This window comes from Bos javanicus, chromosome 20, assembly GCF_032452875.1.
Source record: "Bos javanicus breed banteng chromosome 20, ARS-OSU_banteng_1.0, whole genome shotgun sequence".
Lineage (NCBI taxonomy): Eukaryota > Metazoa > Chordata > Mammalia > Artiodactyla > Bovidae > Bos > Bos javanicus.
In genome coordinates, this window is record NC_083887.1 from 37,153,444 (window position 1) to 37,179,371 (window position 25,928).

Genomic DNA, 25,928 nt, shown 5'->3' on the forward strand with positions numbered 1-25,928 from the left:
AAAGATTCTTGGATATGTTAAAAGCATGCAGACTCTGATTCACTCAATCTGATTCAGCTCCACCAAGAACTTATTCCTGTAAAGTGGCTCTGAATCCACACAGGTCACTTTTGTCTATTCACTTTCATTATTGGTCTTCACTACATGACCTTCACCTAATGAATGAAAGCCATCTCTATTAAGAATAATTTTAATATTTGCAACACCTGTAAGCTTTCTAAAGAACTGGAATTAGTAAGTTATGGTATTAAACTTTAGGTATTCCCGAAGAAAATGCATGTGAAAACATATCTTAATTTTGAGACCAACATTTGTCATCTTGATGCTGATATTTTGAAAATAAGATCTGACCCTTACAGAAACGGTAAACTCAATTATGCTTATAAGAAACAAACTATATCACCTGCCTAAGTCTACTACAAGTGATAACTGAAAACACTTAAAGCAAAACAAGCAGAGCAACTGTACACAGAGTAGCTAATTATAAAAAAAAAGAAAACATCCCATCCCTAAACCAAAGTACAGGCTAAGTGACTGTCCTATTCCTGTCCCAAATCCCAGTCTTATTTCAAATGGCAATGGGTAATAATTTACTTCTAATAAGGGTTACAGTGCAAGAATATTTTAACATCATAAAAAACATTAGTGAAGCTAGGCCATTCCTTAAACTTGCTAACATGGAAAGTGGACCTTCGGAAAAGATGAAACAGGCAAAGATGAACAAAGAAACCCCCTCTTTAACAACAGAAAGCAGGTATTTTCAGCACATGGAGATATTAATGTCTATGACAGCTCATCCCAGAAGCAAAGAAAAATAGCCCTTTAAAATTAATTTATGTAATTAAAGATGTTAAAAGGTTGAGCAAAAGATTGAGAAGAAGGTCCTTTAGGAATATTATAAAATATTAGGTTGCACAGAATTAACCTGTCGGTGTATGTAAAACTATCCAAAGAAGAGAGAACAGGCCAAAGGAACATGAATATACAGCAGCCAGAAAAGCATCTTCTGTGTGTGGAACAGCAGTGTATTAGGTTATACCACAGCCTATGTAAAATATTTCTAAGAGTATTCTGTCCCTTTTCTTGAATTCCACAATTATCAAAACAATCTTGTTTGCTGAACTTTCTAATCTTATTCATAAGGTAAAGGTTTCTGACTTCTGGTCAACTGAGGGGAATGCTTCATTCATTCATTTATAACAAACAAATATGATGGGAAACAAGCTCATAACCTAGAGCAGAGCTCTGAGCAAAACCACGTAGACTAGACAAGTACTCTTCTTTGTTCCTACTACCAGCAATAAAAGTTATAAAAAAGTACTCAGTGCCAAGCCTCAGAATACAGTAAATACCAATTTTACAATATCTAAGATGTAGCAGTAACTAGTGATAAATTCATTCAATACTTCTTTGAAGTATTTCATCTCTCAAGGGATACCACTTTAGAAAACTTTAATTTATGACCTCAACTACAAACTTAGAGCAATATACCAAACCTTTAATCTTTTCAAAATCTCAATATAACTGTTTATATATAAAACACTATCTCATTACAAAATTCAGAAATTGAATACAAAATGACGAGATTTAAATCAAAGGTGTCAGCTAGTACCTAAATTCCAAACTTTTTCAAATAAAGTCATGGGGACATGGCTCTCAGAAGGCTAGAGATGACAGCATTAATATAAGATCAGTGAAATCTGCATAACCAATTTGAGAAAAATCATCTAAATCAAACAAAATCAGACAGTTCATCTTTTCCCTTAAATCCTTACAGAACCAGCTGCCTCTGTAAGGTAGCTTACATTATTTCAAACTGTAAGTCAATTGTGGTCACTCAGCTTTTCAAATATCTTTGTTTTAGTCACAGCATCACAGATGACAGAGAAGATGGATAATAAAAATTTAAATATACATAACAAGTTTTAGGAAGAACAGTATTCTGTTTTTTGATTTTCTTTTATTTTCCCAAAGAAAAGTTAGCAGTCTAAAATACTTGCTAACATGCAACTAGTATTTTACTATCCTTATTTCCATTCAGTTTTTAAACGTAAAAACTATGGTTTCAACAAATAGGATATAGTAAAAGTTCAAAAAAGTAAGGAAAAAAGCTCACCATTTTCTCTGCTTTCGTTCCAACAATTAAGTCATTAAAAAAGAATCATACTCTTTTTAAAAGAATGCAATTTTTAAAAACACAAATTAAAATGTCATGCAAAAGTTCTCAAGGCAACTAATATTTCTTGGCAAAGAAATTACAACAGCACATGTTTTTTTACAAAACTGTCACAGGATTCAGGAAATGGAATAAGGTAATATTATCAAGAGTAGCTGAATAATATTGCTCTCTTCACTTGATATGCATATACTTTTATGAGAGGCTGGAGGAAAAGATACATTTTGGAACCTATAGAATTGTTTCCTGAACCCCAAACTACTAAGCAAAGAGAAAAAGGGCAAGTGACACTTTATTTCATCTTTAATGTCTATGATCTGCTAGTTAAAAAAAAAGTTTCTGAGTCAATAAAATGAAGACTTCTAGCAATTTTTTTATCTGCATCTACCTGTGATTTCTGCACTTAGCAAAGATGGTAAGGTAACAATTACCAAGTACAGTTTATTCTTCCAGTAACATTAAAACAGCCGTCATGATAGGCAGGAAACATAGTATGATCTTTTGCATGTTTCTCAACATAGGTACAGAATGATCTACAAGTGATCCTGTCACATGATGAGCAAGATCATATATAAAAATGACTTCAAGTCAACATCAAGAAGTTTTGTTTTATAATGACCAAAGAGAAACTAGAAGAACTATAACTAAATCTAGAATATTTAACTATAAAATTAAACCAAAGTATTCTTTGGTTTGGATGGTCAAATATGTATATGCACCTACTGTAGAGACATAAAATTTATAAATAACTAACTTTATAACTACTGATTTATTAGTCTCTCTCCAAATTTTCAAGAGATTTTAAACATAACGTTCACCAAACCAAACAACTAAGAACTTAACAGGATTTACTTTCACTATAATTTTTTATAAAGCACAAAAATAAAGTCCATAAACTTACAGAACAGGTGTCTTGTAAATTCATCCTAATACACCAGTCAGACAAAAGGGAACACTTAACTATAATCACCAACAAAAGATCCTTAATTCTTATTGCTATTTAATACTAACTTAAAATTCTTTCTTAATTTTTTTACTTAAAAAAATTCACATTGAGATGACCAAATTATAAACCAAGGGAAAAATCTAACTGCATAACAAACATACACACAATTTTTCCTTAAAAGCACTGATTCAAAATAATCTATAGTGGTTAACCTTGATTAGGTAGAAAAAAGGTAAAGATGCAAAATTATGTTAACATAACTTGTGGAAACAATCACTTTGGAAGATGAGCACAGATAAAATCATTTGATATATAATAGGTGATAGACCTATTTGGTTTTACAGAATTACCAAACCTCAGATAGTTCTTTCAAATAAAAAATGATATTAAGAATTTCATTCTGAAGGATGAGCATTAGTAACAAAACCACAATTGAGAAACATTAAAAATCATAAAATAAGAAAAAAGACATAATATTAAAAACGTGTTAGGACATTATATAATTATATATTCACCAAGGGTATGAAGTGATAGTAATGAGATTATTTTACCTTTATCTTGAACTTCTTTTGAAAAACGCTCCCTTTCAATAGCTGATTCTCTCTCTATTCGCTCAATTTCAGCCAATGCATCCAATTCCACTTCATCATATATAGGTCCCTGTTGTGATACCTGTTGCTGATTCAGTACCACAGAAGTCTGGGGCTGTTTTGTAGCAACTGAAGTGTTCTGTTGTAAAACAGGCACTTGATTTGCTGGAAGGAATGCTGTTTGTTCTTGCTGCGACAAACACTGAGCAGCATTTAGTGGGCGGTTTACATCCTGTGGAGTAATGGGTGTTTTTGAAGTCTGTCCTGGGTACTGCACATTAAAAGGAATATCATTTTCTGAAACATTGCTATTTTCCATACCAGAAAGCATATCCTCTTGCTGGTCCATGTCTGAAGACCTTACACGAGTAAGTCTTAACGTAAGTTTAGTGGAGTCCTTGGATGGAGAGCTAATGATATCATACATTGCAGCCTTCTCATTCTGGTCTTTTTCATCTTTGCCTAATTTCATTTTCTTTTGCTTCTTTTGCTTTCTTTCTGGAGAATCTAACAAGATGTCTGGTGGAACATCTCGAGGTGATGAACAAGGTAGAGACTGAGACTGCAGGATTAAAGATGGTCTTGATCCTAGAAAAACAATTCAACAGGAATGAACAGTTGTGCTAGTTTTACATTTTCAGACATGTGATACATTAAATAAGCAACAATATAGTACTGCTAGAAAAAATGTAAAGTATTTCATCTGGCTACTTATTCACAGAGTATGAAAGCCTAACGATATGTCCCCATGGTCTTTCAGCTTGTTGCCAGATGACTCAGGTCTGAATTAAAGAATGGGTTTTCATCTTCCAGATCAGTATTATCTTTATTTTTTCACCTAAAAAGTATAAGTACTTAGCTTGAAAACATCAAAAGAGTTCACTATTTCTAAAGATGCAACACAAATATTTTAAGAATGATAATCTCTATACTCTCACTTATTATCTAGAAAAACTGACATGTCTAAAGCAAGAATAAGTCTGTCAAATTACAAAAAGGTTACAAATTAATCCTAGAGACTACACTCACAGGAATACTTAATGGTATAAGAAAAAGGAAGTGGGAAAAATTACAGGGATCAGTCTTCACTTATTTAACAAATTGGTGGTAAAGTATTAACTTATACCTTTATGTGGTCGTCTCTTTTTCCCTCACTTAACACCATTTACATACTCTCTTCAGCTTGCTAATCCTCCTTTTATTAGAAAAATATGCAGGTTGAGCAAATTTCAATGCTCAATAAAACATGTTCAGCCCAGAGTCCATTAAATTAAACACTATATAAGGAAGTGCTAAAAATAAGCTAAACAAATGGGAAAATTTTTTGTTAACAAGTTTCAATGGTGAAAAATTGTATAGACATGCTTTAGAAACAAATGTATAACTGCATCTGAATAGTATATACATTACTTGTCAATTAGACTACTTGTAAAAATTTTAAAAGACCATGAGAAATAATAAAAATCAGTCAAGGTAAAAGTGCTTTATAGAACGAACTTAAACCTAGGCTTGTCTTAAATTGTTTCAGTGTTTTTACTACAAATGTTAGTTTGAAGTTACATCAAAGATAGACTGATTTCAGATGGAGCTTTTATGGAGACATTAAAAAGAAATGAAACGAACACTCTGGGACCACTTATTTTGTGCCAGAGCTTGTGCAAAGTACTTTGCACATCAATTCATTTAAATGATTTACAACAATCTTGATGAGTATTATAACTATTTTGCAGAAACTAACACGACATTTATAGAGATTAAGAAATTTTCCCAATATTAAATAGCTAGCAAACCAAAAATTTAAACCCAGATCTGTCTAATGTGTGAATTATAATACATCATATTGTCTTTTCACTTAAAATTTATCTGTCAAATTATATATTTTAGAACAAACTTTAAATTCCAACAATTAATCTAAAAATCAAACTAGGCTTACTGAAGATGCATTCAACATTCAAAACTAGTTGGAAAACAACCGCATGAGCAGAAATAGAGGCTTCTGAGGAGGAAAGTTAGTGAGCTTAATTGTTCTAGTTTTCTTCTCTTTCTATCTAAAGTTATCTATCCATCTAACCATCCATTTATTCATCTATCCACCCTCAAGAGTTACAGAGAAAATGGTCTCATTATCCAGAAGAACCAGCTATTCCACTGCTACTCTCCTCCCTGGCAGTCTAAATATTTCTCACTCTGAAAATACCTGTAAGATTTGTACCTAACTTTGACACCTAACCTACAAACGGAGTTGGAAGTTGTTCTCTTTTTCACAAACTGGGTTATTTTAATCCCTGAAAATTCATAGAATTCAAGAATTAGAATGGCTCAAAATTCTAATTATTGAATTAGAATTATTGAATTAGAATGGCTCATAAAAGTTCAGCTTTCACCTCATGAAGGATATCCCAAATCAAAGACCTGGAACATAAACTATGAAAAAGAAATTTTTACAGTGAGGCAGCCCAGTCCATGTTTTAGACGGCCACAATTAGAAATTCTCATGAATAGTTAAAATTTATTATCAGCTATACTGCAATTAATTAAAAGCGAATTCTCTAAAGTGGATATGATATTCTCCTTCAACAAAATTGGGTGTTTTAAGTTTTTCTTTTTAAGTTTGGACTTTAGTTTTAAGTCTTTTTTTTAAACTAAGACTTATTTATTTTTGACCATGCTGGCTCTTTCTTGTCGCACAGGCTTTTCTGAGGTTGTGACAAGCAGGGGCTACTCTTCGGTGGTGGTGTAGACGTCTTCTGTTGCAGAGCATGGCCTCTAGGACACACAGGCCTCAGTTACACCTTGCAGACTCCATAGAGTGTGGGCTCAGTAGGTGTGGTGCTTGGGCTTACCTGCCCCACTGTATGTGGGATCTTCCAGATGTGGGATCAAACACTGTCAATGCAGTGTCTCCTGCATTTGCAGGCAGATTGTTCCAAGACTGAGCCACTGAGGAAGCCCAGTTTTAAGTATTTTTTAAAATAGCTCAAACCTGGATTTAAACTCAGAATTTTGTGACTTTACTATGCACACAAGACCACACAAGGTTCTTTGGGAATTAGAAGATACAGAAAATGAAATTCATGTTCATAAATAAGTTATTAGAAAAAATATAAACATCTTAGAGACACTAGGAGAGAGTCCATAGAAGATCAGCCATTTAACTTAGAACTTGAAGAATTAATATGATTTTAATAAGCAGAAATAAAGTAGATGTATGAGATCAAGTGAAGTAATTCACAGAGAACAGGCCAGATTTTGATAAATGACTATCTAAGAAGTGAGAGAAGATTAAGACAATTCAGGATTGAAATATCATTAAGACCAACAAAAATGGCAGAAAGAACATCAAGAAAAATTTTGAACATGAATTTGAAATATCAGCTAGATGTGAAGAGGTTTGTCTGGAATGAAAAATTACAATTTGAGAGATAGAACTGGAACCAAAGACATTGATTTTGGAGTCCTGTTCACAAAAATAACTAATGCTACTACCAAAACTGAGTAAAACAGTCAAGGAAAAAAGTAAAATAGAAGATAAAAATATAATGATAGAAATCTTGAGAAATGAGAGAACAAAGAGCTAATGAAGGGAAAAATGACAATGAAAAAACAAGGAAAGCAGGTGGATTCACTACAGAATAAGTTTTGGAGGCCAAAGAGAGAAAGATCAATAATTTCAAATATTTAAGAAATATTAAAAGGATTATGGTTTGAAAAGACCATTGGATAATCAGTAAGAATGATACTATATATATCTGAAAACAGTAAGTACAGGTTCCTTTTTTTCCTACAATAAATGAAAAGTCATAAAGAATAATTTTTTGGTACCTGCATTAAGAAGTTTGAATTCTTTACTCAACTTGAAATCTGAAAAATTAAGGAAATTTTAGTTACAATGATACCTTTTGGAGTCCCATCACTTCCAGCAGGGGAACATACTGGCTGTGGAGACCTCAAGGGAAAAGACGCAGCATTCCTCATTGTTGAAGAATCTCCATCCTAGGAACAGAGTATAACAGTTATACCTGGAATAATGGACGAGGCTTTATAGAAATCTTAAACAGAACCAATAAAAGACATAAATTACTGACAGGTAAAGTGTTGGTATTCAAAAGCATAATTCTTCTGCACTTTCCTGTTTTCTTCATGGTATATCTTAGAAGAATTGAAACTGTATCCAAAACAATCAACAGCCTAAGCATGGCAATGAATAAGAGAACTGGTATTACTGGTATGCTCCATTTTTGTTTACTATTTTCTACAAAAGGAGCTCTGAATATCCTACTAGGTCATAAATGTAAATAAATGTCTTGAAGGCAGAGTCCAATGTCATCTTTGTTCAACTTAAATACGTGTAACATGTGATAATACCACCAAACAAATAACAAATCTCTAGTATGTGGATTATTTCAATAACATTAACGTAACATTAAATTTCAGGGAAAAATGGTTTTTACAAGTCTTAGAGGGAAAAAGAGCTAAGTACTAATATATAAAGGCTCATAAGAAGACATCTTTTTGTGAGCAAATACTTTAAGATGAAGTGTGATTTCATTAAGGACCTAAACCTCTAGACCACAGGTTGGCAAACTTTTTCTATAAAGAGACAGATAATGCACAAGTTTTCTGGGTCATACACAGTTTGTCACATAAAGTTACTTGTTGCTGTTGTTCTCTTAAACTATGAAAATCATTCTTAGTTTGTGGATCAGACTACTGGCGAGTTTAGCAAACCCTTCTCTAGATTAAGCTCTACGAGTACAGCTAAATTCTCAGACGTAGTATAACCCGCAAAAAAAAAAGACAGATTTCCTTTATATTATAGAATTGAAATACTGGGTTATGTGACAAATATTAGAACTATTTCATTACCTTAATGTAACTAATATGATTACATACGTCACTACTTATCCTGTGCACCATGTGTAGGTAGTCGTCACTTGAGCCATGTCTAGGATTATCAGCATGATGATTAGCAGAATTGCCAGACAACGAACCAGAAACTTTATTATCATGTAGGTTTCTCAAACCACCTGCAACAATGGGACTTGATACCGATGCTGAAATTAATAAGAATTTTAAAAAAGATTTATAAAAATAAACTGGTAAAATTCTTAGAGGATAGTAACAATAATTATTCACAAGTAATACTTTAGTCTTCATAAATTACAAAGACTAATATAATAAGCTGGCTGACTATACACAGCTTGATCAAATCTTAACACTGTGCCACAAGTCATTCAGACTGATTTCTGAAAAGAAATAAGATATTAGATATGGTTGAAGCTCTCCATATACCTGCATATGCCTCTCCTTTATTTTCTTCCTCTTATTCACTAAAAGCAAGTGCTACTATTGAACTTAGAGTTCACTCTACCTATGAATATCTTTATAGCTTTGCTATAAATGAATATATTTCTAAATAACACATTATTGCTTAGCACATTATATAAATGGTATATGTATATATTCTTCTATAACACTTCAATTTCAATATTGTGTTGAAATATATCTATTTTTATATATGTCGTTTTATTTTAAATAAATAATGACATACATTACTTCTTTAGTCTGCTACATAATGTACACATTTTATCCAGACTTATGTTAGTAGTTTAGATTGCCTGAATATTTTTGTAATCATAAACAATGTTGTAATGTATTATGTATTCTTATAATGACTTATAAATGTGTCTAGAAGTGAAATTGTTGAATATTCCTGTTTTTAACCCTTGCTAAATATTAACAAATAGTTTTCCAAATTATTTATGACCACTCTACTAGTAATAGACAAGTGTTCTTGCTGCTCTATATTCTTACCAACGATTTTCATCAATCTGAAGATGAGAAATGTCTCTGATGGTTACTTTAATTTGTGTTTCTTTCCTTAAACAATAGTGAAGCCAAGCATCTTTTCATGTGTATTACACATTCAGATTCCCTACTTAACACAAAATCATAAAAATTACTCTCTGAAATTTTCTTTCAAGAGTTTCATAGTTTTGTTTTTTCATACTTAGGTCTTTAGTTCTAGTAAAATTAGAATATCCTTTCCATGAATGCTTAGTAGAACTTGAGATGGAACTGTCTGAACATGCTTTATACCCTCCCCCAGTTATAGAAGAGACAGATTTTGAAGAACTGAGGGAGATTTTAAACAGAAATAGATATTGTCAAACTGCTCTCTAAAATGGTTCTACCAATTTATATTCCTATGAAGACTGTATGAAGTTTGAATTTCCCTGCACACTAAAACATGTTCACTAATCTGATAGTTATAATAAAATTTTATTTCAATTTAATTTTGATTAACATCTCTTTAATTGCGAACCAGGTTGAACATATTAAACCTTTCTGCATCCAATTTGTTTTTCTTTTTCAGTAAATTATTTACTTCTTTAGTCAATTTACCTGTCTTTACTTGTTCTCTCGTCTTATACAGAAATTTGTGATTAATCTGTCTTTTCCCCCATTTCTAGAATACAGTCCTACTTAGAAAGGCCTTCTTGACCCTGGTGAGTAAGTCAAAGTCGCTCAGTTGTGTCTGACTCTTTGTGACCCCATGGACTATACAGTTCGTGGAATTCTCCAGGCCAGAATACTGGAGTGAGTAGCTGTTCCCTTCTACAGGGGATCTTCCCAACCCAGGGTCGAACCCAGGTCTCCTGCATTGCAGGTGGATTCTTTACCAGCTGAGCCACAAGGGAAGCCCAAGAATACTGGAGTGGGTAGCTTATCCCTTCTACAGGGGATCTTCCCAACCCAGGGATCGAACCCAGGTCTCCTGCACTGCAGGCAGATTCTTTACAGTTGAGCTACCAGGGAAGCCCATTTCTTGATCCAACATTACCCAAAATTCACCCCCATGTTTTCTTCTTATAGTTCCATGAGTCAAAATACAAACAAACATGTAAACTGTTTATCCACCTAGAACATTTTTCCTCTAAATGATCTAAGAATCAACTAAAATTTCAAAATGCCTAGCCAACCTATCCAACATGATTTACTAAACAATCCACTATTACATACTGATGCAAGATACCATCTTAGAATGACAGAATTGGAAACAGAATCACTAATGGATGGTAGACCTTTTAGGATAAAGATTAATAGGAAATGGAGTTATGTGATCTCAAAGTATAATCTGACAGATTACTTACTAATTGCAAAGGAAAAATTATGTTCATTATAAAAGAAGTGGTTACCACCTAAATATTACTAATAACAAAACCACTTGTGATTATAAGTCTTCTGATGTGATGCAATATGAAGTGCACATTACTTTAGTATCCTTGCCAAAAATATAAAACTAGAAATTAATAGAGCCTTTACTGATAACTTCCAGTTGGTAGGAAACATAAGGAGTATATGAGCAAATCAAACAACACAATAGGAAACAGTGAAGTCTAGAATATGTGATACTCCACCACAAAGGTAGCACAGAATTTCTAAAAAAAAAAAACCAGAAATTACTATCATGGAGAGAGGCTACGGGACCAAATAGATTTTTAAAAGAGTCAAAAGAGATGTAAAAACCAAGTGCAATGTGTGAGAAACTAGATTAGATCATATATAGGGGAAAAAGGTTATAAATGTTCTCAGTATTTTTAGGGGCAAATTATTACACTTGGTATTTATAAAGGAGAACTCTGCCTTCTTAGCAAATGTAATTAAGGACAGAGAGGCAGAATGCCTATTGGTAAAATGGTCCACTGTGTTATTCTCTAGTTTTCCACATGAAAACTTTTCAAGTTTATAAGAATTTTAAATGTTACCTTTCACAAATTCTAAGTTCCCACAGACATCTGCCTTATTTCTGGAATCTTTTTTGTTCCATTTACCTATCTGTTTCTTACTACATTAAATTTTTTTCTTTTAATTTTGCTATCTATTTGAGGCTAATCTCTGAATATTATTTTTAGTTTCTCAAGTATCTGAACATTTCCAAGAAATAACTAATTACTGAATAGGCCCTCAAACTATGTATATATTTTTTGATTTTGTGATTTCAACTTATTCTTTTGAAAAAGCTGGGTTTATCTCCTTATAACGTGACAACAGTATTTACAGTAAACTCATTTTTTTTCTCCTACACATATATATGTGGGTATTTCTGTAGGAAGCAAATGTGTTCTGTCAACGTTTCTCCTCTTTTTAATTACATTTAAAATGATCCTCATAACTCTGGCATGTGTGTGTGTGTTAGCTCCTCAGTTGTGTCCGACACTTTGCAACCCCATGGACTTTGGCCTGTCAGGCTGCTCTGTCCATGGGATTCTCCAGCCAAGAATACTGGAGTGGGTTGCCATTTCCTTCTCCAGGTAACTTTGGCATCCCAGAGTAAAACAGTAAAATTTCACAAACATCAAGAGCCAGTATATACGCATACTTCTGTTTGTACTCACACTAAATCCTATAATTTTGGAGGTGTCTATTTCAAAGGTGTGATTGATTGCCTCCAAGTTTTTCCCTGAGTTACTATATGAAATAAGCTCAACCCAGTATTTCATTATCTAGTTTGGAAAACCAGAATCTGGATGTTTCAATAGATGACCCCAAGTTAAAACTTTATAAGATACTAACTCCATGCATAATAAAAAACTAAGAATACAAACAGGAACTAAAGACTGACTGTGACTATTAAAAATTTGTTGTTAATTATGAGGGACAAAAACATAGGTACATGTGTTATTATATTTTGTATTTTTCAAAATTTCTCCAAAAAAGTAAAAACAAATATATACTAATATTAATACATTATCTGATAGCCATGGCATATATCCCAAGGCAGTATGATCTTAAAAAGACATATTACCAACAACTAACTTCAAATAAGAACTAGTAATCTAATCCCAGAAAATTCTGCATCCAAGATTATTAATTTTCCTCTATTAGTACTGTATATACTTGATATTAAATTTTTCACACTACATATACTTAACTAATTAATATATAATTCTTCTTTGACTTAGTGCTACTATAAGAAGCCTAATTAAATAAAGCAGTTCCTAATTTTATAACTATATATACTCAGTTGTATAATATAAGGTAATCCAAAGACTGAAATTACACTTATCTTTTTACCTCCCAAATGATGAATGTTCAAGCAATAAATGTAATATGTTTTTAATTACATAAGCCATAGTTAAAAAGAAACGTTTGCTGATGAGTAAGTATACAGTTTAGTATTTGTGTTTGAAAACTTATGAAAAGAAAAAAGTAAAGAAAAAAATGAATTTGCTGGAACTACAGGCATTCTTGTAAATAAGCACCAGCTTTCTTACCTTGCTGCATCTGTGGATGTGTTGTATAACTTGAAGGATGGGAATATGGCATGTATCCTGCAGGGCTTTGTGGGGCATATGGACTAGGCACTGGGCTATTTTGTTGTGGCATAAATCTGTTCCCAGAGCTTGTCTGTGGTGGCACAAACCGGCTAAAATCCAAAATCCAAATACACAATATCAGGAAATGAAATAAGTAATATTTCTTGTTATTTCAATAAAATAAAATCTATGTACACAGAAAATTCTGAAAAATAATGTACAAAAATCATTCACAATTCAGAACCTAAGAGTTATACTAAGCAGTTTTCAAATAGAGTAATTCATTTATTTTACATGCTCCCTAAATTCTACTCGAAGAATTTTCTTATTTATCTCAAACATGCTCTATTTTAACACATTCTTTTGTTTGCATGAAATTAAGTTACTATTTATTTCAAACAGTATATTAGAGCATTTCCACATTTAACATTTTAAGGCAAATATTCATGTGCTATGTAAGGATAAGCATCTAAACTTTTTGAAAGAAAGTGAAGTCTCTCAGTCGTGTCTGACTCTTTGCGACCCCATGAACTGTAGCCCAGCAGGCTCCTCCGTCCATGGGATTCTCCAGGCAAGAATACTGGAGTGGGTTGCCATTTCCCTCTCCAGGGGATCTTCCCAACCCAGGGATCGAACCCAGGTCTCCTGCATTGTGGGCAGACGCTTTAACCTCTGAGCCACCAGGTAAATTACCTTTAGGAATTAACTTTAGGAATTTCACCATTACCTAAATGCATGTACATACTGTATATTCTCAAACACATTCACTACAGAAAATAGCTCTTCATAAAATGATAAATACATTACCTGGAGGGGCTATGTGAGATAGTGGTTTGTTGATAATTGGAAGATGCAGGACTACTGTGCATGGAATTCTGAGAAAGTTTATACTGAGACATCATCATTCCTACATAATATACAAAAACAGTAAGTATGTTATATTCTTCTATTGGTAAAGCATTAAGTGATTTAAATCAACCATTCTCTCACAAACACTCAGAAGTTCTTTCTGTTCTTTTCTTTTTGACCAACATGTTCATTTTGAAGAGCAAAATACAGAAACTATAAATTTTAAGCACAACCAATTTTACCAAACATCCTTTTAGCATGTCAACTAATCCAGGGACAGAGATAGAGAGCTATGTACTTGCTTACTTAGTGTCCTACATTCAGCTTTAGAATTGAAAAGAACTTTCAGAAGCCACTTCATCTAATCCAGGGATTCCCTTGTCTCCAGGATGTGAACCTGTACCTCCTGTCAGATCAGTGGCAGCATTAAAGTGCACAATAAATGTAACGTACTTGAATCATCCTAAAACCATTTCCCATCCCTTGTCCATGGAGTAATTGTCTTCCAGGAAATAGGTCCCTGCTGTCAAAATGGTTGGGGACCTCTGACCTAATCCTTTAATAAATACTACACACTTCTGTCTACAATAGGCTTTTGGATGGTATTTCCTATTATGCACAATATTTTATTACATTCATCTCCCCTCCTTAGGAACTTAATTTTAACAACTCTATGTATTTTGTTGTGATTAGGACCTAACTTTTAAGAAGTACTTTTCTTAAAGGTCCAAGGTTTGAGGTACTGAAATTACCATCTCAGTCTTTTAATGAACATCAGAATGTTCCTACTCTTTCTTTTACAGTAATTCTTGCCATAAAATAGGGATTAAATGAATATTTGTTTAATGAATGAAAGTGTGAGAACAGCTTTCAGATTCTCACATTTCCTTTCACACTGTTCTTTCACCTGTTGCTTTCAACTCTTTCCATTCTGTTATATAGGAGATGCAGAAAAATTCAGCTATTTAGACACTCTAAAATCAAAAATAAAAATCTATAATTAACACTGACCTTTCTTATAATACATATAGCTACTCTTTTTGGGAAATTCAAGCATCACATTATTTCCCAAAAGTTCATTTTCTGCTGCTGATATGAAAAGTGCCTTTTACATTCAAACAAAAGTTACATGTTTATTTGCCAGGAGCTACAAAAAGGATTCTAGCTCTACGACAACAGCTGAATGACATGAGGGCACAAAATCACCTCAAAGTCTAACACTAATAGTATGTTTTCTTTTATAGGTAGTCTAAATTTCAGTTTATGAATTTTCTCTTCCAACCTAAATTCAGTACTAAGTCATATATGCCATGGTTTAATAATTTAATTACTATAACTACTGTTTCTGATTTTGATTTTTTTGAGAGAAGGGGACAAAACTCTTTAAGACGAGAGTTAAAAAGTATTTTCCTCTGAATTAACTATCATTACTATGACAAGCTGGAATCACTAGTTTAGAGGCATTGGCTTTATAAATAAAAAGGTCAAATGAAATCCTAATAGTTCTTTCTGATTCTCTCAAAGATCCAAAGAACTGTGCTGTTAAGTTGCTAAGTCATGTCTGACTCTGCATGCCACTCACATGGACTGCAGCATGCCAGTCTTCCCTGTCCTTCACTATCTCCTGGAGTTTACTCAAACTCATGTCCATTCAGTTGGTGAACCCTTTTTTCTTTTTTCTGAGCAGTAGGTCTCAACAGTGGGCTTAAAGTATTCAATAAACCATGTTATAAACAAATATGCTTATTATCCTGGTTTCTTGTTCCATTTATACAGCACAGGCAGAGTTGATTTAGCATAACTCTTAAGGGCCCTAGAATTTTCAGAATGGTCAACGAGCACTGGTTTCAACCTAAATTCACCACCTGTATTAGCTCCTTTGAAGCTTTGAAGCCAGGCATTGACTTTTTCTCTCTAGCTATGAAAGTACTAGCTGGCATCTTCTTCCAATAGAAAACTGTTTCATCTATACTGAAAATCTTTTGTTTAGCATAGCCACTTTCATTAATTATTTTAGCTAGATCTGGATAACTTGCTGCAGTTTCTACATCAGTACTTGTAGCTTCACCTTGCACTGTAAAGTTAATGGAGATAGCTTCTTTCCTGAAACCTCATAAACCAATCTCTGCTAGCTTCAAACTTTTCTTCTGCAGCTTCCTCAACTCTCTTAGCCTTGAGAGAACCAAAGAGAGTTAGGGCCTTGCTCTGGATTAGGCTTTGGCTTAAGGGAGTATTCTGACTGGCTTGATCTTCCACCCTGACCGCTAAAACTTTCTCCATATCAGCAATGAAGGTTATTTTAGTTTCTTAACATTCAAGTGTTTATTGGGGTAGCACTTCCCACTCCCTTCAAGAATTTTTCCTTTGTTTTTGATAACTTGGCTGTAAGGGACAAGAGGCCTAGCTTTTGGCCTATCTTGGCTTTCGACATGTCTTCCTCACTAAGCTTAAGCATTTCTGGCTTTTGATTAGAGAAAAAGATATGCAGCTCTTCTTTTCACTTGAATACTTAAGAGGTCACTGTGGAGTTATTAATGGACTCATTTCAATACGTTCTGTCTCAGAAAACAGCAAGGCTCAAGGAAAGTGGAACTGCCAGTTCTGCCAGAACATACATTTATCCATTAGTTCACTGACTTACATGGGTGTGGTTCCTGGTGCCCTCAAATATAATAGTAACTTCAAACATCACCATAACAAACACAGTGATAATGTTTTTAAATATTGTAACAATTAGCAGAATGTGACAGAGACACAAAATAAGCAAATGCTGTTTGAAAAATGGTACTGACAGACTTGCTCAATGCACAGCTGCCATAAACATTCAATTTGTTAAACAGGCACTATCTGAGAAGTGCAGTAAAGCAAAGTGCAATAAAACAGATATGCCTATAGTCTTCCTTCCAATCAATGATCTCTCCATATTTTCTTTCATTCCAACATTCTTCCAGAGTATGTTTAATTCTAGCTTTCCTTTCACCACTTCTATCTGTGACCTACTACTGCCATCCAAGACTGATGAAGATACAGTCTTGTCCTGCATACCTGACTTCAATTTCCTAGAAGGAAATTCCCTAGATTCACTTTGGGAAATGGATAGCAACTATGCAATTGCTTTAAAAACACAATTCACACAGAAGGACACACCATCAACATAGTAATACTATTTAAAAACAAAACTAAGAAATGGAATGATGAGCTTCACCAAGGTACTGTCAGCAAATGTGGCAATATTCTTGCACACAAATAATCAATTAAATAAACTGGATCTTCCTGGGTTGTCTAACTATATTCCTTTCTGCTGTTTTAGTCTTGAGAGGGAAGCAAGCACTTGACCTTACTAGATTCAGTAAGCTTCAGACCAGAACAAAGCTCCTAACTTAAGGATTCTCCTTGACTACAGAAAAATCATATGCACTAGATGTAGTATTTTTATGGTTTTTCTAATGCTTATTATAAATAGAGTTTTCCTTAATAGTAATATTTTAGTTACAAACCTTTTTCTATTTCTAAAGTGTTAAACCAATTACTATATAACCATGACTATAATCACCCATCAGTACTAAAACTAATACTTGGTATATTTATTTATACACATACTCCATTTTCAGAAGCTCTGCAGATATATTTATTATTTGATTAATGAAAGACTTCTTTCATATCTATTCTAGGTTTCTAAAATAAAAAGCTCTTTCATTGACTAAATTAATACATTCTGAAATATCCAGCAAACTGCATATTAAGTTTTGCCTAATTGAATAAACTGCAAGAATGTTACTATCTATTTAGTTTCCTTTTTGTTCTTGGTTTGATTCAAGGTATCAAAGAGTATTCACAGATGACAGGCTAGTTTGTTAAAGGAGACAGCTGAATTTACATGTGAAGCAAGTTCTGATACAAGACACATTAAAAATATATATACTATGAAATTCAATTATTAAAAAACTCACCACTTTGTACATATCTGTTCTGCATACTTTTCTCCCTGAAAACGTTAGGACTCCTCGCCAGGACGGCCTGCAACAAGACTGGTATGTCGCCTTCTGGATCATCACTGCCAAGGTTATCTTTCAACTCTCTGGCATTGAAAAAATAAATATAAAACATTTAAAAAGTGATGGTCATTAAGAATTCTTTAACTTCTATTACTTAAATTGTAGACTTCTTTCCTTTCCCCACTTTATTTTAAACAGAAAACATTATTTTATGGATTCTAAGTTTATGTAAGAATGTTTATATTAGCATAAAAGTATAAAATAAGTGTCTATTCTATTCAAAATAGTGGAAAGGTAGAGGTGATAATTATGCACAGAAGTTGATATCCGGGCTTGGAATATATTTTCTCCCTTATATCTGAATATAAGTGACTTTGTCTTTTTGAGAATGTTCTCTGAATGAAATAATGTTGCCATGTTGATTAAGACAAGACCCAAGGTTATGTAATTGCCCCCTCTTTATTCTCATCTCAAATAAAGCCACTGGAGAGAAAAAATCCCAAGTAAGTGGTTAAGAATAGCTGCAGTTAGTAAGTAGCAAGTTAAGTTCACAAATGCTAAGAAATAAAAATTAGGCAGTATTTTAAATTTTACACGTCACTGTTGCACTCATTAAATCTAATTAGAAAGATTCGTAAAGATGGTGTCCAATGATAAAATTAAATACATTTCTGGGGGCAATCAAAGGAGCTCACCATATAATTAATCATAATTGTATATGTGCTTCTCCTTTTATCTCTTTAAATATGTGGTGAAAATCTTTCAATTAAGGATGTTCAGGTAGGGCCTTCCCTCGTGGTCCAATAGTTAAGACTCTGCCATCCAATGTAGCGGACGCAGGTTTGATCCCTGGTAGAGATACTGTATCCCACATGCCATAGGGCAACCAAGCCCTTGAGCCACAACTACTAAGTCCGCACACTGCAACTTCAGAAGCCCCCACACGCCACAACTAGAGAAAGCCGTGCACTGCAATGAGGAGCCCACAAGCCGCAATACAGTCCCAACAGAGCCAAAAAGAAGAGAATGCACAGGTATGAGAAGCAGTAAAACACTTAGACACTGTTGAATTTCTGTAGAGATATACTTCCTTCTGAATTTAAACAATCATTTCTCAGTTTCCCATCAGTAAATTCACATTTATTATTTCTGCTAAATTCTTCAGCTTAAAAAATGGCCCCATAGTATGAGCTACATACAGGTAATGGCAGAGATCTGTCCATTATAATGTGTTTTATACTCATTCCCCTAAATAATGAATCTTTAAGTTAAAAAAATTAAAAGAATGGAAGGGCACAAGAGTACCACTGTGCAGTGGGTTATGAACTTTTTATACATTGTTGTGTTGAGTATACACACATACTGTTTTGGTAGTAAAAAGTGAATTTTAAAAAGTATACTTGTGGAAAAAGTCTGTAAATAAGCTACGTATTTTAGTTCATATTATTTTAAAGCCTATTGTGTGAAAACACACATCTATGTTCACACTGTACAACAAATCCTGGAGAAAAATTAGTTCCAAATTCTGTAGCAACCTTCCTTGAAATTAATCTCTGAGTTCTTGCTATATTTTACATGAAAAGCATATAAGCCTATTCCAAACAGAACCATCACTAAAGTCCCTAGTGCCCGGAAATTCTAACTATTCCAGCAATTTCAGGAAAAGGAGCTAAATTAATGAACAACTTGAGACCTCTGCACAGATCCATCTTGATGAATCCCAAGATTATTACAAGAATCAAAAAAAATATTCATAGAATTACATGCATCAGAACTACTGTCTCAAAATAACTATGGTCTATTTAAATCTTATTAATATCACAATAAGGCTATATTTTAAAGAGGATATTCCAATAATTTAAAATAAATTATGTATTAAAATTTTTTAGAAATAAAAGTTAAACCAGGAATACTGATTCTTTTACTAAGACCAAAACATTTCATCTTACTTTAGAATATACTTACATGTGATCTGTTGATACCTGGTTGAGGCTGTGGACAAGCTGTGAAACCAAATTATCATCCCTACAGGCCAAAAGGCAGTTCACTTCTTCTGCTATTCGTGCATTAAAGAGAAGGCTCTTTGTAGTTGTAGCAGGTAAAGGGGATGGAAGAGGCAGCTGGTTCAGGACTATTTGGAATAAAATCAGATTATGAGAAATTAATTGAGTGACAGTATGAAACCTCTTTCATGCTTAAATATATATGGGATTAAATAAATTGTAAAATATCAGTATGAATTAAAAGGCATTCTGTCTCTCCCCAAACAAACCCCAAACTACTCTACAAAACTCCCCAAACGTCCCTTTGACCACAATAGATTATACTAAGAGTAAAACTCTGTGCTAACTTTTCATGTCTTAATATCTTTATTACTTTAATAAATAGCCAAAAAAGGATTAAAAAAAAATAAGTAATTTCTAAAAATTGAGTGTATTAATTAATCTAATTTACTTCTATTGTAAAGATTTATCATAATCAAATAAATAAACCAAGTTACAATATCTGACTCTTCACCAGATAGACAACTAATGTGTGTTTTTAAAAGCTTGGGCAAATACAAAAATAGCTCACTTTAGTAGGAGAACAACACCCATAGAATAGGATTCTAAAGAAAGAAAAATATCTAAGGAATTTTGCTTTAAGTTGTAAATTCCTAAATAATCTCTTCATTCTATTCTGACAGCAAAAAAAAAAAAGGACATCGATGTTCACAGTTGTTTAAATTCAGTTACTTAATGTCTCTTCACATAAAAGGAATTAGTTCATTTGTTTAAAATAAAAGTTAAAAAGTTAACAATAGTATCTTTGTTTTTGGTTTAATTTTTAATCACCTATATAGTATTAACTCTCATGCCACTCAGTCACTATGGGTAATAATAGGTTTTTGTTCATAAAAACATTGGAAACAAATCATTACTTAATACGTAGAATTTATTGGGCAGAAAAATTTTAATGAGGTACAGCTGAGATAATGCACAGAACTCAACCCCACCCCAACAAAAAAAAAAGAAATTTCTGGTTGTTTGACTCTGCACTCCTACAACATATCATATGAATTTATGCCTTACTTGAACAAAGTGATAACCAAAACTAAAGACTATTTCAAAAGCTTTCTTACCTATTAAATCCACACCAACTACTTTCTTGTTATGTCAGATTTTATAAACTAGCCCTGCTTCAAAGCTGTAGGCTGTTATCTATTTTACACCCACTTAAACTAGCTGGAAATTAACAACAGAAAAAAATAGTAATTGGGGGAACATAGATGAAAACATTTCTTGAAGTTATTTTCCTATAGCTGCTTTTATGAAACCTTACATCTTACAAAATGCTTGTTTTACAAAGAAAGGATGTCATCTATTCACCATCAACCCTTCCTTCTCATATGTCTTCTCCCCTTTATTTATTCAGGTAGGATAAGGACTAACATTGTGAGCAGTTTTTACACAGGGACTAAGTTAAAATTGCCTACCAAAGGAATGAGTCCCTAAAATATTGCACTACACTAATTAAACCTGCCAACAAAGATCTAGTCAAAGCTATGGTTTTTCCAGTAGTCCCATATAGATGTGAGAGTTGGACCATAAGGAAAGCTGACTGCTGAAGAATTGATGTTTTTGAACTGTGGTGTTGGAGAAGACTCTTGAGAGTCCCTTGGACAGCAGGGAGATCAAACCAATCAGTCCTAAAGAAATCAGTCCTGAATGTTCCTTGGAAGGACTGATGCAAAAGCTGAAGCTCCAACACTTTGGCCACCTGATGCGAAGATCTGACTCATTGGAAAAGACCCTGATGCTGGGAAAGACTGAAAGCAAGAGGAGAAGGGGACGACAGAGGATGAGATGGCTAGATGGTATCACCGACTCGATGGACATGAGTTTGAGCATGCTCTGGGAGTTGGTGATGGACAGGGAAGCCTGGTGTGCTGCAGTCCATGGGGTTGCAAAGAGTTAGACATGACTGAGCGACTGAACTGAACTAAACCTCAAGTGAATGACAATGTTCTTAAGAAACTTAAGTGTTCAGGGTAAAATAGGCTCCTGACATCTGTGACAAACTCCAAAAGATTACCAAACGTGGCATCCAAAATAAATATCACTAAGAAATTAGATTAAGTGGGGCTATCAAATTTTCTTGTTTGAAGGGCAGTTTCAGTTACCATTTCCCTAAATGCTTTTTTAAGTGTGTAATAATTTCTATATGCAAACCATGTTTCTTCAGTTTCGATTTTTAATGATTGTTTCATCTTCTCTGATCCTTACTTTTACATTTATCCCTTTCATGTAAGACCTTTAAACAAAAACATACTACCATTTCTTAATGGGTCCTTAGGATGAAAGAGAAATTAAGGTCTTATTATTAGTTCACTAATTTTGTTACTTTCACACTTATGCCAGTAAACCAAAGAAAATAATAATGTGTCATTCAAAATCTAAAATCTTTACACACTTTGTGTTATTTATGACACCACCAACAATTATTGTCATAGTCTCTTTAAAAATCAATGTCAGAGTAGAATGTTAACCAAACTTACGGTCTGTAAGACTAGCAATCCCCGCAAGAGTAGTGATGGGGACATGGGGCATATCCCCATTCATCCTGAAGTTCTGGAATGGTGTTGCCTATGAAAGTACTTAGTTCAGGTGCCAGCTGTCATTACTTCCCATTTCCCAAACACTGCAACAAAAAACAGATAATTATTTGTAACAATGTCAAATATATTACTACTAGGGAAATGCTTAAAAAATAAAATGTTCTGCTTTTTGCATGCTCAAGCTATACATAACAGTAACAGCCATCATGCATGTATTATTTACTGTATGTTCACACTGCAAAATGCTTTGTATGCAACAACACATTTAGTCCTCACAACAATGAAGTAAGGTAGGTACTCTTTTTTTTCCTGCATTTTACTGATGAGAAAATTAATTTACAAGGAATTTCAAGTAATGTGTGGAGCAAAGGTCAGAACCTAAACAATGTGGCTGTATTACTGGACAGGGACACTTAATTTTGACAAACACTATTTTCTTTTCCACATCATATATGCATAAAAATTTATCTTCAACTTGCCTTCCTGGTAAATAATGTGACCATTATTAAAAGATGAGTCTTCAAACAATAAAGGCTGGAGAGGGTGTGGAGAAAAGAGAACCCTCTTGCACTGTTGGTGGGCATGTAAATTGATACAGCCACTATAGAAGACAGTAAGGAGATTCCTTAAAAAACTAGGAATAAAACCACCAGATGACCCAGCAATCCCATTCCTAGGCATATACCCTGAGGAAACCAAAATTGAAAAAGACACATGTACCCCAATGTTAACTGCAGCACTATTTACAATAGCTAGAACATGAAAGCAATCTGGATGTCCATTGACAGATGAATGGATAAAGCTGTGGTACATATACACAATGGAATATTAGTCATAAAAAGGAACACATTTGAGTCAGTTCTAATAAGGTGGATGCACCAAGAGCCTATCATTCAGAGTGAAGTCAGAAAGAAAAAAGTATTGCATAATAATGCATATATATAGAATCTAATAAGATGGTATCGATGAATTTACTTGCAGGGCAGCAGTGGAGAAACAGACATAGAGAACAGACTTATGGACATGGTGAGAGGGGAGGAGAGGGTGAGATGTCTGGACAGAGTAACATGGAAACTTACATTACCATATGCAAAATAGATAGCCAATGGGAATTTGCTGTATGTCTCATGGAACTTAAACAGGGGCTCTGAATCAACCTAGAAGGGTGAGATGGGGAGGGAGGTACAAGAGGGAGGGGACATAGGTACACCTATGGCTGATTCCATGTTGATGTTTGACAGAAAACAACAAAATTCTGTAAAGCAATTATCCTTGAATTAAAAAATAAATTTTGAAAAAGATGTGTCTTCATTAAATAGCTTCATAAACAGCAAACAGAGTCTGCTCTACATCAATTATCTAAGACATAGTGCTGAAATAGAAAGCTGAATTGTAATTTTTAAACAGTTTAAATACTTCTCTTTTTTTTTTAAGAGAAGCTAGTCAGTAACTTTCAGGAGAACCTCTGAGTTTTTTCGTTTATACTCTTCAGAACAGTGTAATGATGTAACATTAATAATTCCCCTTATTCATACATCTTAATTCAACTTTAAAAAGTTTTTTCTTAAAAATAGTGAAAGTATATAAGTAGGTAAAAATAAGAATTTTCTTTTTCCTCACTTTGATTATAAATATACTGACAAAAGTTCCTAAAACACATATGTACGTTTTAACAGTAATAAAGTAAGCATCCATGAAACCACTCTAACGCTCTGCTGCTGCTGCTAAGTTGCTTCAGTCATGTCCAACTCTGTGCGACCCCATAGACTGCAGCCCACCAGGCTCCTCCGTCCCTGGGATTCTCCAGGCCAAGAGTACTGGAGTGGGTTGCCATTTCCTTCTCCAATGCATGAAAGTGAAAAGTGAAAGCGAAGTTGCTCAGTCATGTCTGACTCTTAGCGACCCCATGGACTGCAGCCCACCAGGCTCCTCTGTCCATGGAACTCCCCAGGCAAGAATACTGGAGTGGGCTGCCACTTCCTTCTCCAGGGGACTTTCTTGACTCAGGGATTGAACCCATGTCTGTTACGGCAGGGGGATTCTGTACTTTCTTTACCGTCTGAACCAACCGGGGGAAAGCCAGGGACGCTCCTGAACTCAGGTGTTTCTAATCTTATCTCACATTATCAACCATTATATGAAGGACATCAAACTGGGAGGTATCTACAATGCTATGACAGAAAAGACAAACCAGTAAAAAAGGTAAATGAAATGTTCCTCAGAGAAGCAAAACATTTAAGGTCTCACAGCTTATAAACTGACCTACAAAAGTTTGGATTTCTAGTTCAATGTTCTTTATGCTATGCTGTCTTACAGGATTGTATTATTTTGAATAAACCAACATTTTATGTGTGTGGACTATTTAGCTAATTAGCACTTTCCCTTCCTTGGTAATACTAATTTCTCCTTTTCTTTAGTGAGGAAGGTGGGAGGGAGGGCTTAAAACTATTATATTTTTATTGTCTCAGTTTATATTACATTTAATAGAATACACTGCCTCAAATTCTTTTGGGAAATAGGTAGAATATAAATCCTAAGCAGCTAGGTAAGTAAATACCTAAATCTATGTTGTACTATATATAGTACAATATAACTTAAGATTGATTCCTTTATCACAAGATGATTTCCTATACAATGGGATCAGAAATGCAAAAATCAAACAATGGTCATTTTATTTCCTCTAAATGAGGCTGAGGTCTTAAGGAACTATAACATTTAGATGTAGGTCTCAACTTTAGACCATAATACACTTGATAATATATAATCAATTGAATCTAAAATGTAAGAGAAAAATGTTTTAATGTTAAATCATTGAACAGTCCACAAGAGGGCACACTTTGAACTACTACAAAATTTTTAAATTCACATTTTTTTTTTCCACTAGTCCAAAGACTGGCCAGATTCTTCTGAAATAATCATTCACCACCACTAGAAAGCAACAGATTCTGAAGTTTGTAAAAACTTTTTTAACACATATAAGCAATTTTTGGGTGCATATAAAATATAAGAAAAGCCTGAATACATGAAGACCTCTACAGTAATATTAAGTGATAAAAGCAAGTAATACGTTTATCATTCATCTTCATCCTATTAGTTATTTGCGATTTGTCTGCCCTTAGAATCTTTTCAAAAAACTCTGGTTACTCTGATTTTTTTGTTTTTTTCTTTTTAAACTTTACAAATTGTATTAGTTTTGCCAAATATCAAAATGAATCCTCCACGGGTATACATGTGTTCCCCATCCTGAACCCTCCTCCCTCCTCCCTCCCCATACCATTCCTCTGGGTCGTCCCAGTGCACTAACCCCAAGCATCCAGTATGGTGCATCGAACCTGGACTGGCAACTTGTTTCATACATGGTATTATACATGTTTCAATGCCATTCTCCCAAATCTTCCCACCCTCTCCCTCTGCAACAGAGTCCATAAGACTGTTCTATACATCAGTGTCTCTTT

General features: G+C 33.8%; 1 protein-coding gene across 4 annotated transcripts in view; it reads right to left on the reverse strand.

The window, feature by feature from the left end:
• The window catches only part of NIPBL (NIPBL cohesin loading factor), a 205,139-nt gene that overhangs the window by 92,551 nt on the left and 86,660 nt on the right, over positions 1-25,928 (reverse strand). For 3 of the 4 annotated variants that reach the window (XM_061393710.1, XM_061393706.1, XM_061393708.1), the window contains exons 2-9: positions 22,414-22,556; positions 19,842-20,007; positions 17,832-17,959; positions 13,840-13,939; positions 12,991-13,142; positions 8,606-8,766; positions 7,609-7,705; positions 3,674-4,300 (exon numbers count right to left, since the gene is read on the reverse strand). In XM_061393710.1, coding sequence (XP_061249694.1) covers positions 3,674-4,300; positions 7,609-7,705; positions 8,606-8,766; positions 12,991-13,142; positions 13,840-13,939; positions 17,832-17,959; positions 19,842-20,007; positions 22,414-22,477 — 1,495 coding nt within the window. In that variant the 5' untranslated portion in view covers positions 22,478-22,556. The other variant, XM_061393709.1, reaches the window with a different exon arrangement.